A 13,978-nucleotide genomic window follows, 5' to 3' on the forward strand; every position below is an offset into this window, starting at 1 on the left:
GGGGCTCCTCCCGTCCTCTTTTTTGCTTGCTGAAATATGGTAACCCTAGCTTAACCATAGAATTTTAATTGAGACCTGCTCCCCCCATTTCCTGTTCCCAGAAGCTATAACGGAACATTACACCAGAAGGAAACTTAGCACTTTTCTCTTCATCAGCCATTCAAGATGCAGCATTCAGAGCTGTGCACATGATGATATTAATAACAAAATAAGACTGCTTCTGAACCGGGAGTCCTGGCTGCTGATCGGCTAATGAGGGAATCATTTACAAAAAATATTAAGCGTTCAGTTTTAGTACAGATCTCACATGCCATTGGTTTCAGAATTACGTAAATGATGTCCCCCACTTCATTTTATGGGGAAAACCCAGACCCATCAAAAAAGAGTTAGCCCAGTGTTCTGAACTTCTTATGGGAGAGAAGGTAGTATCCACAGGAGCAAATCCAATGGAGCTTAACCCCAAAAGGGATTGTGGCTTGTTGGACAAATATACATCGATCACATCTATAGAGTTCCACTTTTAGCTGCTAGCTGAGGAACCTCCTGACAATAGTGCACACTACTACTGTGGTGACCTGGGCTACTGGCCACGTATTTGATTACAGGATTCTGGTTCACAGAGCAATTTAATTCACACTGGGCTCCGCTCATCACCACTCCAGCCCCCCGTGTAGTTGTAGGTTTCATTTTAACATTTTGTAAAATATCATACACGTTGTGTAAATTTTGTTCCGGTCTATTGCAATTCATACAGAAAACAGGCAGAGGTGGTTAGCAGGCACACTGATACATCCACCCACCCTTTATGGACTTCCTGTACTGAGGGTTGCCATGGCAGTCTGTGCTGCAGCAACAGCATCTCCTACATTCCTGAGATCTAAACCAGAGAAACGAAAAAGGGATGATTAGTTAAAAGACACTCATGTGCAAATCTCTCTCTCGTTTCCTGTTATCCCCAAATAAATCCTCTTACTTTCACATGCTGTTCCAGCACCCAGTCATCACCTCTTCTTTCCCCAAGGACTGAAACACATCTTCTGGAGCCTCACTGCTAGAGGTGGGGATGGGTTACATCACCTCTTCAGACCTTTTTCTGGACCACACCCATCACTGGATCTTAAGAGAGAAACATGAGTGAAGAAACAATTAGTGCACCTACAAAACAAACTAAGAAAAGAAAATCAAGCTCCTTACCTCTTGAAGCACCAACATCAGAATTCATATATTCAAAATCATAATATTGCCCATACTCCAGGCTCAGAATTGGTCTGGCAGCAGCAGCAGCCCAAGTGGAGGCTATCTCACCCTTACGATAAAAGACAAGGAACAGCTTCAAAACACTGGTAGAGCAGACACCCCTCCCTACTGTTGCCATGCCCTTGAAAGCTGGGGGCGGGGGTAGGAATCTCACGGTGTTCATACAACTTTTATAGCGTAGCATAGTTGCAGAAAGCACATTCCTATTTTTTAAAAATATGGCTGCACACTAGCTTAAGGCTTGTCTAAACAAGAAAGTTGCACCCATTTAACTAAAGCTGAAATTTTAAACCCATTTAGTTAAACCAGTGCAAAAGGTGTGTGGACACTCTCATGTTGGTTTAAGTCAATTTAAACTAAAGCCAAATAAGTCACTAAGGCTATGTCTACACTGCAGACCTCACAGCAGTACTGCTGCAGCTGCGCCAGTGTAATGTCTCCTGTGTAGCTGCTCCATGCTGGCGGGAAAGAGCTCTCCCGCTTGCATAATTAAACCACCCCTAATGAGGGGTGGTAGCGATGGCAGCGGGAGAGCGTCTCCCACCGACATAGCGCTGTCCACACCCCTGACCAACAAAGGTTTAACCGACAAAGTGCCAGTGTAGACATAGTTCATTATTATTTTCTTACTAAACTGAAATAAGTGTGTCCACACAGGTTTGTATTGATTTAACTAAATTGGTTTAAAAACAGACAAGTTAAATCATTGCCACTTTCTTTTGTCAGGAAGGTCCTTAGTAATTACTTGGAATGAAAGAGATGTAGCCAAAATCTTTCCCCCTTGTTGTCTAGCTACAATTTTAGGCCTGGTCCACACACAGTCTTAAACCCAGGCAAACCCTGGTGTGCGCACTTTTATTTTGGCTTACCGGTCACCAATTTCAGCTTAGTTTATACCAATTCATAATCAATTTGAGACAAACTGAACAAAGTCTGGTGTAAAACAAAATAAGAGTTCACACAGCCATTTGTGTACTGGTTTAACTAAATCCATTTAAAATCGCACCTAAGTGCAACTCTGCTTGTAGACAAGCCCTTCGTTTGATTTCCCTTAGTGACCAAAAGTTCTACTGTTCTCCTCCTGCAGGGTTTGGGGAATGTGTGTCCACTCTTTAAACAGTGGGTGCTTGTTTCTGAATCTCCTGCTCTGTTGCTGCATTCCAATCACTCATCTCAGGTGGATTATGGAGGAAGGTGGAAGGTCCCCTAATCTCTCCTAAAGCCTTGGAAGCAGGCAGTCCGAACTGCTGGACTTTCCTGGCCATGTCTCTATGCTTCTGTGTTTTGCCTGTATCTATAAAGAGGGTTTATTTTCAGAAAAACAACTTATTTTTGGTAAAAATTAATTTTTGAATGTAGCAGCAAATTAAGGAAATGCCCTTCTGAGGCTTTGTGTTCTAGCAACACAAGACAAAGATACTGCTGCTCAGGTGAATGTTCTAAGCACAGTGGAAAACAAAGAGTTAACAATGCATGGATTTCAAGGGACTGGTTTAGTTTCCTTTGGTTTTTATTTTCTGTTTTTTGTTGTTTTATTTTTTTGTTTTGTTTTAATTTCTGTGTTCTGGCCACACCCAGGAGAACCGTCTGCTTTTGATTTCTCCCTTTACGGTCACATGGTAAATTTTCTTTCTCATTCTTCAGAGATGGAAACATTCAAAGACTATATATCTCTATCTATCTATTTTTTTACACCGCTCATCCTGTTGCTTGTTATTTATTGCAGAATCTGAGGCCAGACTAAAAGAGTGACAGTTACTCGGTCTCTTCAGGGCCCTCAAACAAGCCTTTGGGAAAAGAGAGAGGGGTACTGTTGGGTTGCAGATTGCTCAAATGTTGCAGAGAGGTTTCTTTGGGGGTACCCAGTACTGTCTAAGCTTGATCTCATTTCCTACTGGCCGTTGAGCTACTGGCAAGGTTGACATTGGAAAGTCATAACAGTCCTATTAAACTTAGTCTACTTGTAATATTTAGAAAACCCTAGATCTCTCTTGACCCAGGCCTGTATCCTCCCTGGATCTGGCCCTCTGCCTGCAGAGGTAAGGAGAGCCTTTGCCCATTGTGGATCCAGGTTAGCAAATATTTTTTGCTTGAAACAAATATTGTTTTGTAAAGCAGACAGTCTTGGGTGTGAGCAGAAATTATCGGGGGGGGGAGAAGACTGTTATAAATGAATGTGGGTACAAAATAACCTCCATTCTTTTGTAGGTCACCTTTTTAAAAAAAGATGTTTAAAAATCAGTTTTGTGCCTTTTTTCTCCCACATGGAAATTTTTAAAACAAATGAAGAAAATAAAAATTCTGCCAGTTTTTTTTGTTTTGTTTTTTTAAACCTTAGAAATAGCAGTAACGTCAGGTCCTGTCTGGTCTACTTTTACTGGAGTAGTAGTTGTAAGCAGTATGGTCGTAGCCGTGTTGGTCCCAGGGTATTAGAGAGACAAGGTGGGTGAGGTAATATCTTTTATTGGACCAACAGAAGTTGCCTCTGGAGTACTAGTTGGAAGGTTCAGATGTGCATTATGTGGTCTCATACTTTAATGGAGAGTGTATAGGTGTTGAATCTTTAACACCATCCATACTCCAAAGTGTTAATTGGGTATTAGAATTAAATAAGTGTCAACAGAGGGATACAGTCTGAGGGCTTGTCTATACATAAACTGGAACCAAAATAACTAAATCAGTTTTAATTCATACCTTTAGTTATTTTAGTGCAAGTCTGTGTATGGGCATTCATTTTGGAATGAGTGCCCCCAGTTTGATATTAGTTGTTGGTTTCAAATTTTTTTTACTTAAGTTCATTTGAAATAGGGTACTCTTATTCCATAATAAGTGTCCCCACACAGAATTACACTGTCTAGAATAGTGTGAAGTAAAACCAGTGTAGTTATTTTGGTTCCAGTTTGTGTATAGACAAGCCCTAAAAATCTCTTTTCCTCTGTTGCTCAGTTTTATGTCATTTGTGATGTCATAATTTCATTAATTCTCTTCTCTCCATAAACTCTTCCAGGACAGATAATTACTGATGTTTTTAATGAAAAAGCAAGTTTTTATTTTTAATTTTTTTACAACAAATTTTCAGGCTGCCTTTATACACCATAAAGAAACAGAGGGGCACAACCATAACTTTCCCACCTTCACAGGTTGCCTTTAAAGGCAACCTATGGTCTATCCTCACTTGGCAGCCAGCTCAGCTCCAGCATGTCTGAGGTTCAAGAGGGTTTTATCAATTCAGACTAGTTTGTCATCCCTGATTCTGCCCACCATGTGGTCCAAATTTTAACTCATTTCAGCAACACACTTTCAAACTGCTTTGAAAAAGGAGACACTTGTTAGTCGCATAGTTTGTTTTATTTTTTTAGTAACCAGGAAAATGTGATTGGCTGGAAGTTTAGATTCCTGGGGTAAGAGGAGACATGAGATTCTCTTACAGAAGCCAGCGTTACAATTTAATCATTAGCTACGATTTTTTTTCTTGATCTTAAAACAAAAAAACAACTACTACCACCAAAAAAACCCTCTGCTTTACAAATGTAAAAGGATTTTGTACTGGAAACCCAGTTGTGAAGGATAAGGGCTACTGTGCACAAGGCTACCGGAATGGCAAATGGCTCAAACATTATAAGGTTCTCATTATAAAACCTTAAAAAGCCCTTGTAAAATGATGGCCTACTAGCCTCTTGCCATTAAGCCTGTTTAGAAATCAAGATACTGCTACTCCACTTCAGCCTGTCTGTTGAAGAAGGGGGCTGCAGAGCCAAGATGCCTTTTCCCTGCAGAGGCATAGTCTTACATCACTCACATTATCTGGGTCTCTGTTTAGTATAATTGTTTCCATTACATCAAACACAAGCTTTGTTCTCCCTGCTCCCCAGGGTGGTTCCAGCACAGATTACTGTCTGTACACAACTGGTGTTCATTTTATACCAAGCCACAGGAACTAGGTACCCCTCTCCTGCTCATAAAGGATCTGAAAAGCAATCTGAGTTGAAATTTTCACCTTGGTCCCTGACCCACTAGACTTTTATATTAAGAATGTCCAAATCAACAGAACTGTCTGTTAGAATGTATCATTTGCTGCTAGTTAAATTCCTAGTTCATTTAGGGTACGTCTATACTTACCCGCTGGTTCGCCGGCAAGCAATCGATCTTCTGGGATCGATTTATCGCGTCTTGTCTAGACGCGATAAATCGATCCCGGAAGTGCTCGCCATCGACGCCGTTAATCCTGCTCCGCGAGAGGAGTAGGCAGAGTCGATGGGGGAGCCTGCCTGCCGCGTGTGGACCCGCGGTAAGTACCTTTAAGTTCGAACTAAGATACTTCGACTTCAGCTACATTATTCACGTAGCTGAAGTTGCGTATCTTAGTTCGAACTGGGGGCTTAGTGTGGACCAGTCCTTAGTCTCGTCAGTCCATCCGTGTGACAGTGCAGTTCATCCCCATGGGAGTCAGTGTGATGTCATACACTGCACTGTTTTATGATTGAATGAACCTGCATGAGTGGAGACTTCTTAGGAAAGAGATTCTGTAAGTAAGCCTAGGGCTTTGCATGTAAGGAGATGTTACAATAGCCCTTGGGCCACCATAGTTACCCTAATAGGCATAGGTGCTGGCTTGAAGTGGTTTCCATCATCTACAGGGTTTACTTTGGTTCAGTGGCTCTCAGCGTCCCCACTATACAAATTGTTCCAGCACCCCTGCTCACAGGTCAATGGGAAACCATTCTTCTCCAGCTTCAGAGTTCAAGCCCACCTGGTGGTCCCACTTGTCTCTACACACAATTGAGAAGAAACCGGGATACCTTTTTGAAGTAGGAATTGTTAAGATAGTGGTGTAGGTATGTAACTGAGTTAGAAGGGAGGCAGCTGTGGGATAGGGGATGTCAGCTAAATCCTGTCTTGGCCTATGACATTAATGCACATAGAAATCTCGTTCAGACTTACTATACTGTATAGATTTGATATGGCAGTCACAGAGGGAAAATTTTACACCACTCTTTTCTGACAATAATATATAGTGCTTTATATGTTTATATTTTGGTACCGCCTAGAAGCCCGACTTAGCATCAGGGACCTGTCCTAGGCATTGTACAGGCATAGAGGTAGACATGATCTCTGCCCCGGAGACCTTACACTGGGCTTAACAAACATCTAATCCTCACAACAGTTCTATGAGGTAGGTAAATATTATTATTGTACCCATTTTACAGATGGGAAAAGTGAAGCAGAGAGAGTGACTTGCCCATAGCTACAGTGGTGTCAATGTAGGAGCCAGGATCGGAACAGAGGAATTCCTGGTGCTCAATCCTTAACTCAAACCACACCTCTCTCCTGCAAGAGACTGTTGAAACTACCAGGTGCCTTTCAATACCATACAAAGGTCCACAAAGTAGCACAGGCATTAATTGGCAATGGCGTAAAATGTCCAGCTTGGGCTTCACCAGTTTCTCTACATCAGAATAGAATAGGGCCTAGGATTTACCTTTAAGAAAATTTGCCTCGAGTAACTTTGTACTTCTTTTTTGGTCTGGCCTCAATTGCTTTTACATTTTCTTTTCATTATTATTATTTATTATTTATTATTATTTATTATTTAATATTCTGATTAAAATTCCTTTATTTTATTTTATTGAATTGAATTTCTTTTATTTATGAAACATGCATGAACCAACTATGTGACTCTAGGAGAGTATTGCTGAGTTGTGCTGATGTCAATTTCATACTGTGATATTTTTTCTCTATTTATCTAGAGATCAGTATTTCAATATATAACGATGTGCATGTTTTCCCCCCTTCTCCCGCTGCATGCAGGGATTCGGGTTCGTAACTTTCGAGAATAGTGCTGATGCAGACAGGGCCAGGGAGAAATTACACGGCACCGTGGTAGAGGGCCGTAAAATCGAGGTGCATGTCTTCAGTAATTCAATTTCTTCTTTATATTTATTCTTTTTATTTCTTTTTTGTGTCTTGCCTCACTTATTTCACATTTGGATCCCTGTCTTGTGTGTGCGTGTGTTTGTGTCTCCGTGTCCTTCACGCCACTGCACTGAAGTGTACAAAAGTGACAACCCCTCCCAAAAAATATCTTTGGTTGATTTGAGTATTTTTCTTTTTCTTTCTTTCTTTCTTTTTTTTTTAAGTTTGTTTCCCACCCACTCCAAATTTTTGCCCTTCTGCTGTCTTGATTTTCCTTTGCTTCAGTTTGTGAGGCTCCGATTTCCTGTTTGTTATCAGGCCTGAACAAAAGTAACTCAAAAAGTACTGTCTGATTTCTAACTCTGTGTCTGACAATAAAGCAGGGGGCCAGCCAGTATCCTCTCTTTCCTCAGAGGCCAGTTCTCCTTCATATGAGTGTGAGCTGATGTTGAGGGCAGGGTAGAGGGGAAAAGGCACTGATTGAGCTGCTATAGCTGCCTTCTTGATCTGTCTGCAGTCAATTAAAGTTAACTCTTAAAACTTCCTGTAAGGAGAGCTCTCAGTAGAAGGGTTAAGTGGCTGGCCAAAGTAGCTACATATGAGGCCGTTGCATGGTGCTCACCAATTTTCTGTTCCACCTTGTTGAAGGCTAACTGGCCCCTTCCCCTTCTCCCTCTTTCTTTACAAAAAAAAAAAAAAAAAAATTACTAATTTTTAAAAAATTTTAAAAAAAAAAAGCCGCCTTTTTGAGTAAGATTTCTGCATATTTTGCTTTTTTTTTTTGTTTTTGTTTTTTTTATTTCCCTTTTCGATGGTTTAGCGTTTAGGGCCCTTCACTTGACTCACTCTTTCCATGGTAACTATACACAATGCTGGCGATGGTACGAGTTGGCGGTAAGTGAAACAAAAGCGCTGGAGAAGAAGCTTGTATTTTTAAATTTTTTCTTAAAGTTACAAAAACAAAATTAAATAAGAAAGAAAAAAATCCATCTGCCATCTCACATTAACACTACAAAATGTGATTTGACTTGTTGTCCCCACCCACCTCCTTTCCCTTTTCCCCTCTTTTATTTTCAATGCTGTTGAGTAATGCCGCCTGGACTTTGGATGTACGTATCGTTTTGTAGCAGTCTGAGCTGTTTGATTACTGACTTCATGGTGATTTCCCCTTGCACATCTTACTCAGAGTTACTGAACTCCAGTTTGGCTGGTTTTTATTAATGCACCCATCCCCTCCTCTTTCTCTCCTGCCCCTTCTTTCTCTTGCTCTGTCTTTCCCAGACCTGTTTGTAGCTGTGATTGTTTGTTCTCTCTTTCTCTCTTTATGCCCCCCCCCTTCCCCAGTTTATTTCTTTACTCAGTTAAATGCAGCTGTTGGTCTCTCTGCTGACTGGTGGTTTCTGATTGGTTCTGGCAATTTTTCCTTTAAGTGCTTGTGTTGCACTTTGCTGTAGCAGCTGATTTCAGGCACTCGCTCCATCTTAATGATTGTCTGTGAAACCCTCTCTTCTCCCTCTTCTCCTCCCATCCCCCCCAATCAATTTTTTTTTCCCCCTTTCTTTTATCAGTGTGTGTTTAACTGCATGCTCTCAGTCTCATCATTGTTGTTTCCCATTCTTTCTTTTTTAAATGTGTAATGTTTATATTGTTTTTGGACCAAAACTAGAGTAAATGTGGTTCCAGGCTCCCCTCGCCTGCACAGGCTCACCACTCCATAAATCCCAAAGGATATGACGAGACTCTTTTTTGGTTTACTTCTCCTTAAGACTGGCTTCTTTCATTCCTCTGGCCTCTCAGTTCCATTCTGGCCTGAGATTTTGACAGATCATTGATTCCTGCTAAGAAGCTTCACCCTCCTTGCAAGAACTCCGAGGCTGTGTCTGACACAGGGCTGCAGTAACTTGGCTTTCAAACCCCATCCATCCTTCCTTTATCAGCACCACCTCTGCTGTAACACCCACTTGCTGTAGCACTCAGAATGCTTGGAACTATACGGAGCTCTGTAATGAGGGTGGAGGGTACAATGAAACCAGGAGACCCATCTACACCTCTGCCTTTTATTTTAAGAGATTTTTGTGAGAATTTTAAAATCAGAGATAAACAAATCAGTAACCCAAGGGCATCTTGAAACTGGGTTGAAGGCCAATGTGTCATAGGATTCCAAAAGTCTCTCTTGGCCTAGCGAGATTAAATCCAAGACAACTGGAAACCAGATTACTTTTCTTCTCGAAGACCTGTTTGTCTGTGACATTTGTGGTCTACGACATTTTAATGGTGGGCTTCTAAAAGGAGCTAGTTTATTCACCACCTGCTTTGTTTGTCCTCTGCCTCAGCTGCAGAGATCACCATCCCTACCACTCCAGTGGGCCTCGGACAAGCTTTTTGCCCATCCAATTGGTGAGCTGCAGATATCCAGTGTGGTCTAATGGTGGCAGGATGTCTGAGAATCCCAACTTTACTCTCGTTGGCCTTTTGTTTAAATGCATAAAGTGCCACAGTTAGCTGTAATGTTTACAATTAAATGGCAACTTCTAATAGTAATTTAAATATCTTGCATTTGTATAAAAGTATCTGTTTGATTTCTTTGCTCTAAGATGTATAGGGTATGTGATATTGGAGAGGTTGTTATCATTTTCCCTAACGTCTTGTGCTTCCTTCCCTCTCCTCCCCCGCCCCTTTCTTACTTTTAGGTGAATAATGCCACAGCGCGAGTGATGACCAATAAGAAGATGGTCACGCCATATGCAAATGGTAAGAGAGAATGTTTGCGCTAATCCTAAACGGAAAGTTTTCAGGGGTGGTGACAAACTCTACAGCCTCAAATTGAAGACCTTAGTACAAGGTCTCGTTGTTCCTTGACTACAGTGGGATCTCGGGCTGCTCAGCGCCTTTGAAGCTCAGGCCACTTATTTAGGTGCTTAATTGTGGATTTAGGAGCCCAACTTTAGGAACTCATTTTAAAAAAATCTTGGCCTTACTTTTAGCTGTAACTATAACTCTCTCCTTGGAGCCAGGAAAGCTGGGGCACCAAACAGTTTGTCTCTCACAGAACTTGCCTATTGTCAACAGTTTTCCAAGGAACATGAATAAGGAATGACTCAGTTGTTTTGTGCAGTGAAGAACTCTGTCTTGATTGGAAGTCTTGGGTCTGTTGTCTACCAATCTCTCTGCAGCAACTCTATGTAGTATAGTATAGAAACAGCAATACACTTATTAAACAGTGCACGTTACGTGAAGAGGCTTTCCCTTATGAGAACTGAGCACCATTATACAGGATGCTGTATATTTTAAATCTCACCCCCCAGTGAAATGAAACGTGGAGTTTACGAAGTTGTCCTGGGACAGACTGAGGTACACAAAGTTGTTCTGAGACGTAGTCAATGGTCCCCAGTTGCATTGAAAAGGTTCCCAAACAGCTTCTGTGCAGTAGCAAGTTAAGCATACAGTAGATCGTGAGAGAGCATGGGTTGGTGGTTAAAACAGAAGATTGGAAATCAGAAGATCTGGCTCCTATTCTTGCCTCATCTACAGATTTACTATGTACCCTTGGCCAAGTCACTTAATTTGCGTGTGCCAGTTTCCCAAGTGTGGTGAGGCTTAATGAATGTTTGTAAAGAGCTTTGAAATCCTGTGGTGGGAAGTCACTATGGAAGTGCAAAGTGGTCGTGTTGTGTTACCCAGTGAATAGGGACAGAGAATGTATAGGGTTACATTGTAATGACTTGTAGACCAGGGTGACTGGCAGGAACATCCTTTTGGTTTGTCAACCCATAAAGTCTACATTAAAATAATGTAAAGGTGTATGGTATTTGGGAAGTTTGAGTGTACTAGTTAGTGCTTTTCACTGCCATGTGAGAGAGACTAGGTTTAGGAATTAAAATCCATGTCTGTCTATCCACGTTCTTATCTTAGCACCCATCATCTTAGTCTCTTGCTCACAAAGTTGGCAGTGCACAGGCAATACGCCCAGTGCGGCAAAGAGGGTGTGCATTACATCATTCAGCATTATCCCTCAGCATATTAAGTAGTGACATTGTTGCTCTGTGATCAAATCATACCAGAAAGATGATTTATAAGACCTCAAAGGTGAGGCTGAGTAGTTAAAGTGTAGTAAGTTTCATAAGACTCCTGTGGAGGAAAGGTATGTGATATTTGTTAGTAAAACCTGCATGGTTACCAAGTAAACAGATGAGGCCTGCCCTGAAAAGTAAAGACTTTTTTGTAGAAATCAGACCTGAGTCCACCCTAATACCAGTTCTCTTCCCTTTTTGGTTAGAATGGGTGGAGATAAACAGGTTTTCCAGCTCTGCTCACTTGGGAAAAGTGCCTCAGTTCATATCCATTCTACAATGGCAGGTTTTTCACCAGGTTCATTATTTGCTAATTTAACCGTTGCTCTCTTGTGTATTTGTGCTGATGATTTTCAATTCTTGCCCATTGTACAGATTATATTAAATGATTCTCTGGGAAAGATTGCATCTGGGGGATGCAACGTGGAGAAAGCAGCAAAATATAAATAAAATGGAGAAGAGAAAATGTGGAATGAACAAACTTATTTGTTTGAAATACTTTTGTGCAACATATTGAGTGTGATTCAATTACCTGGGAAATCTCAACTCAATTGCCATGCGGTCTTTAGTGACACTCCAGTAAATATCATAGCCAGTGTATTTGAGACATAGGGGTGTAACATGACTTGCCTGAGATCACAGATTGAGCCAGGGTTTAGACATAGTTAGAATCTACAAGATTCCCAATGAACATATAGAATAGTAAGAACTGACGGGAAGATTCACAGAGAGAATGAACCTTGTGGGCCAACTATGGTGATTGTAGTGAACATCTGTATAAGGCAGTTGGCATTCTGCCCAGTTTTGTTTCTTATAGCTTACACCAGAGGTTACTATGCAGTGGATCATAGTCTATATCTGGACCCTGGCATTAGGAAAGATAGTCTGCCTCTATTCAAAAGCACAGGGACCTCGGTGGAAGCCATAGTGGGAGAAGTGCCTAAAGCTGAGTTTCACATGCAAAGCTCATTTTCCTCCCCCACCCTTTCCACTGTTTTTCCTGGTATGGACTTCAGCACTCATTGCCATCTTTGCTATTTCAGGTTGGAAATTGAGCCCTGTGGTTGGAGCAGTGTACGGCCCCGAGTTATACGCAGGTAGAACTTAAGTAGACACTTCCATTTCTGCCATTTAACTGCAGTGGTGTTTGTTTGTGTTCACAGTCTGCTGTTTCTTTATAACCTTTTGACGTTTTTTATTCTTTTTAAAACTAAATTAGCGTCCAGCTTTCAAGCAGATGTCTCGCTGGGCAATGACGCCGCAGTGCCCCTGTCAGGAAGGGGGGGTATTAACACTTACATTCCTTTAATCAGTAAGTAGCCCCAATTGGCCCCTGTATTGTTACTGTGCTTGAGTAAACAATGATCTGTTAGCCCTCTTCTCTCCAGCCTGTATGATATATACTTGAAAGGATGGGTCTTGTTGGGGACAGATTTGCCACCAACCAGAGTCCCCAGGCATGGTACCGGCCATGACATTTCCATCTTGCAGTGTGTTTCCATGCTTGCTTTTGACTGGGGCTTCTGAAATGATAAGGAAGGTGCAGAGCAGGAGGGAGGGGAGTGTGAAGAGAGTGCCACTGCTTGTACTTCAAAACCAAAGAAACCAAACAGACAAATCCCCAAAGTACATATTATACAAGCTGCTAAACTGCGAGTCCACTGCAAGCCCCCTAGTGGCATGTGCCTGGAAGCACCTTGGGTTGAATTTGTGCCTTGCGACTGGCTCCTTCTGGGTATCTGTTATTGCATTGTGTTTGCAGCTGCCTCTGAGGTTTTGACCTAATTTGCCCTGAGCCAGTTTACTCCAGCATGAAGTGTAATAAAACAGGGCCCAATACACATGGAACCGGTTACTGGTCACATTTGCCAGAAGACGATGGGCTCTTGGTAAACTGGCACTTAATGGGGAATTTCTGCTGCCTTACATGGGGGTTATCCTGTCTTTCTGGCTTTAAATTGAACATGGGGAGGGAGGGGATGGCAAAGGGGAAGGGAAGAGGACAATTGACTGATTTAAGGGGCTCATGCTGAATTGTTTCAAAGAAACCAAACAGACAAATCCCCAAAGTACATATTATACAATTTGGAAGAGTCGCCTGCTATATTGGTAGCAACTCTTTGTGCTTCTCGGACTCTTTCTAACCAGACTGCATGGCAGTGTCAAAATGGGGGCGGAGGGAAATTGTACCACGTTTGCAATGAACAAGGCATGACACAGCATTAACCCCTTGCATGCCAGGCCTCTCTGCAGCCCCTCTCTCCCTCTAGTGATGTAGCAGGAGGTACACTCTTTCTATGGGGCTGTAAGCATGCCCCTTTGCCGGACAGACGCGGAACATCCCATAGCTCTCGAGCCTATTGTATTATTTTGTTCAAAACAGATAGTTTTGAATTGGGCAGGAGTTCTGATCTCTCTCATCTTTCTCCTTATCTGTCTTTACAGTTCCAGGCTTCCCCTACCCAACTGCAGCCACCACAGCAGCTGCGTTCCGGGGAGCACACCTGAGGGGTCGAGGACGAACAGTATACGGTGCAGTCCGGGCAGTACCCCCCACGGCCATCCCTGCCTATCCAGGGTAAGCACTGGACACCAAAACAGTGTGTTCTACGCCATGTTGAGAGGTAGCTGATTGGCCAAGGATAAAAATCAGAGCTCTGTTGGATGGTGAGAGTCAGGATGCACCAACTTCAGAGTACTCTGCACCCAGTGGCACCGAAAAAAGACAGATCTAAAAT

General features: G+C 42.1%; 1 protein-coding gene across 13 annotated transcripts in view; it reads left to right on the forward strand.

Annotated features, from left to right (window-relative positions):
- RBFOX2 (RNA binding fox-1 homolog 2) overlaps positions 1–13,978 on the forward strand; it is a 241,746-nt gene that overhangs the window by 206,883 nt on the left and 20,885 nt on the right. For 11 of the 13 annotated variants that reach the window (XM_024200552.2, XM_024200551.2, XM_024200556.2 and 8 more), the window contains 5 exons: positions 7,066–7,158; positions 9,861–9,921; positions 12,284–12,337; positions 12,460–12,552; positions 13,686–13,818. In XM_024200552.2, coding sequence (XP_024056320.1) covers positions 7,066–7,158; positions 9,861–9,921; positions 12,284–12,337; positions 12,460–12,552; positions 13,686–13,818 — 434 coding nt within the window. The remainder of the gene's footprint in view (positions 1–7,065; positions 7,159–9,860; positions 9,922–12,283; positions 12,338–12,459; positions 12,553–13,685; positions 13,819–13,978) is intronic. The other 2 variants (XM_024200558.2, XM_024200559.2) reach the window with 1 other exon arrangement.

This window comes from Terrapene carolina, unplaced genomic scaffold, assembly GCF_002925995.2.
Source record: "Terrapene carolina triunguis isolate 2854851 unplaced genomic scaffold, T_m_triunguis-2.0 Scaffold247, whole genome shotgun sequence".
Taxonomy (NCBI): domain Eukaryota; kingdom Metazoa; phylum Chordata; order Testudines; family Emydidae; genus Terrapene; species Terrapene triunguis.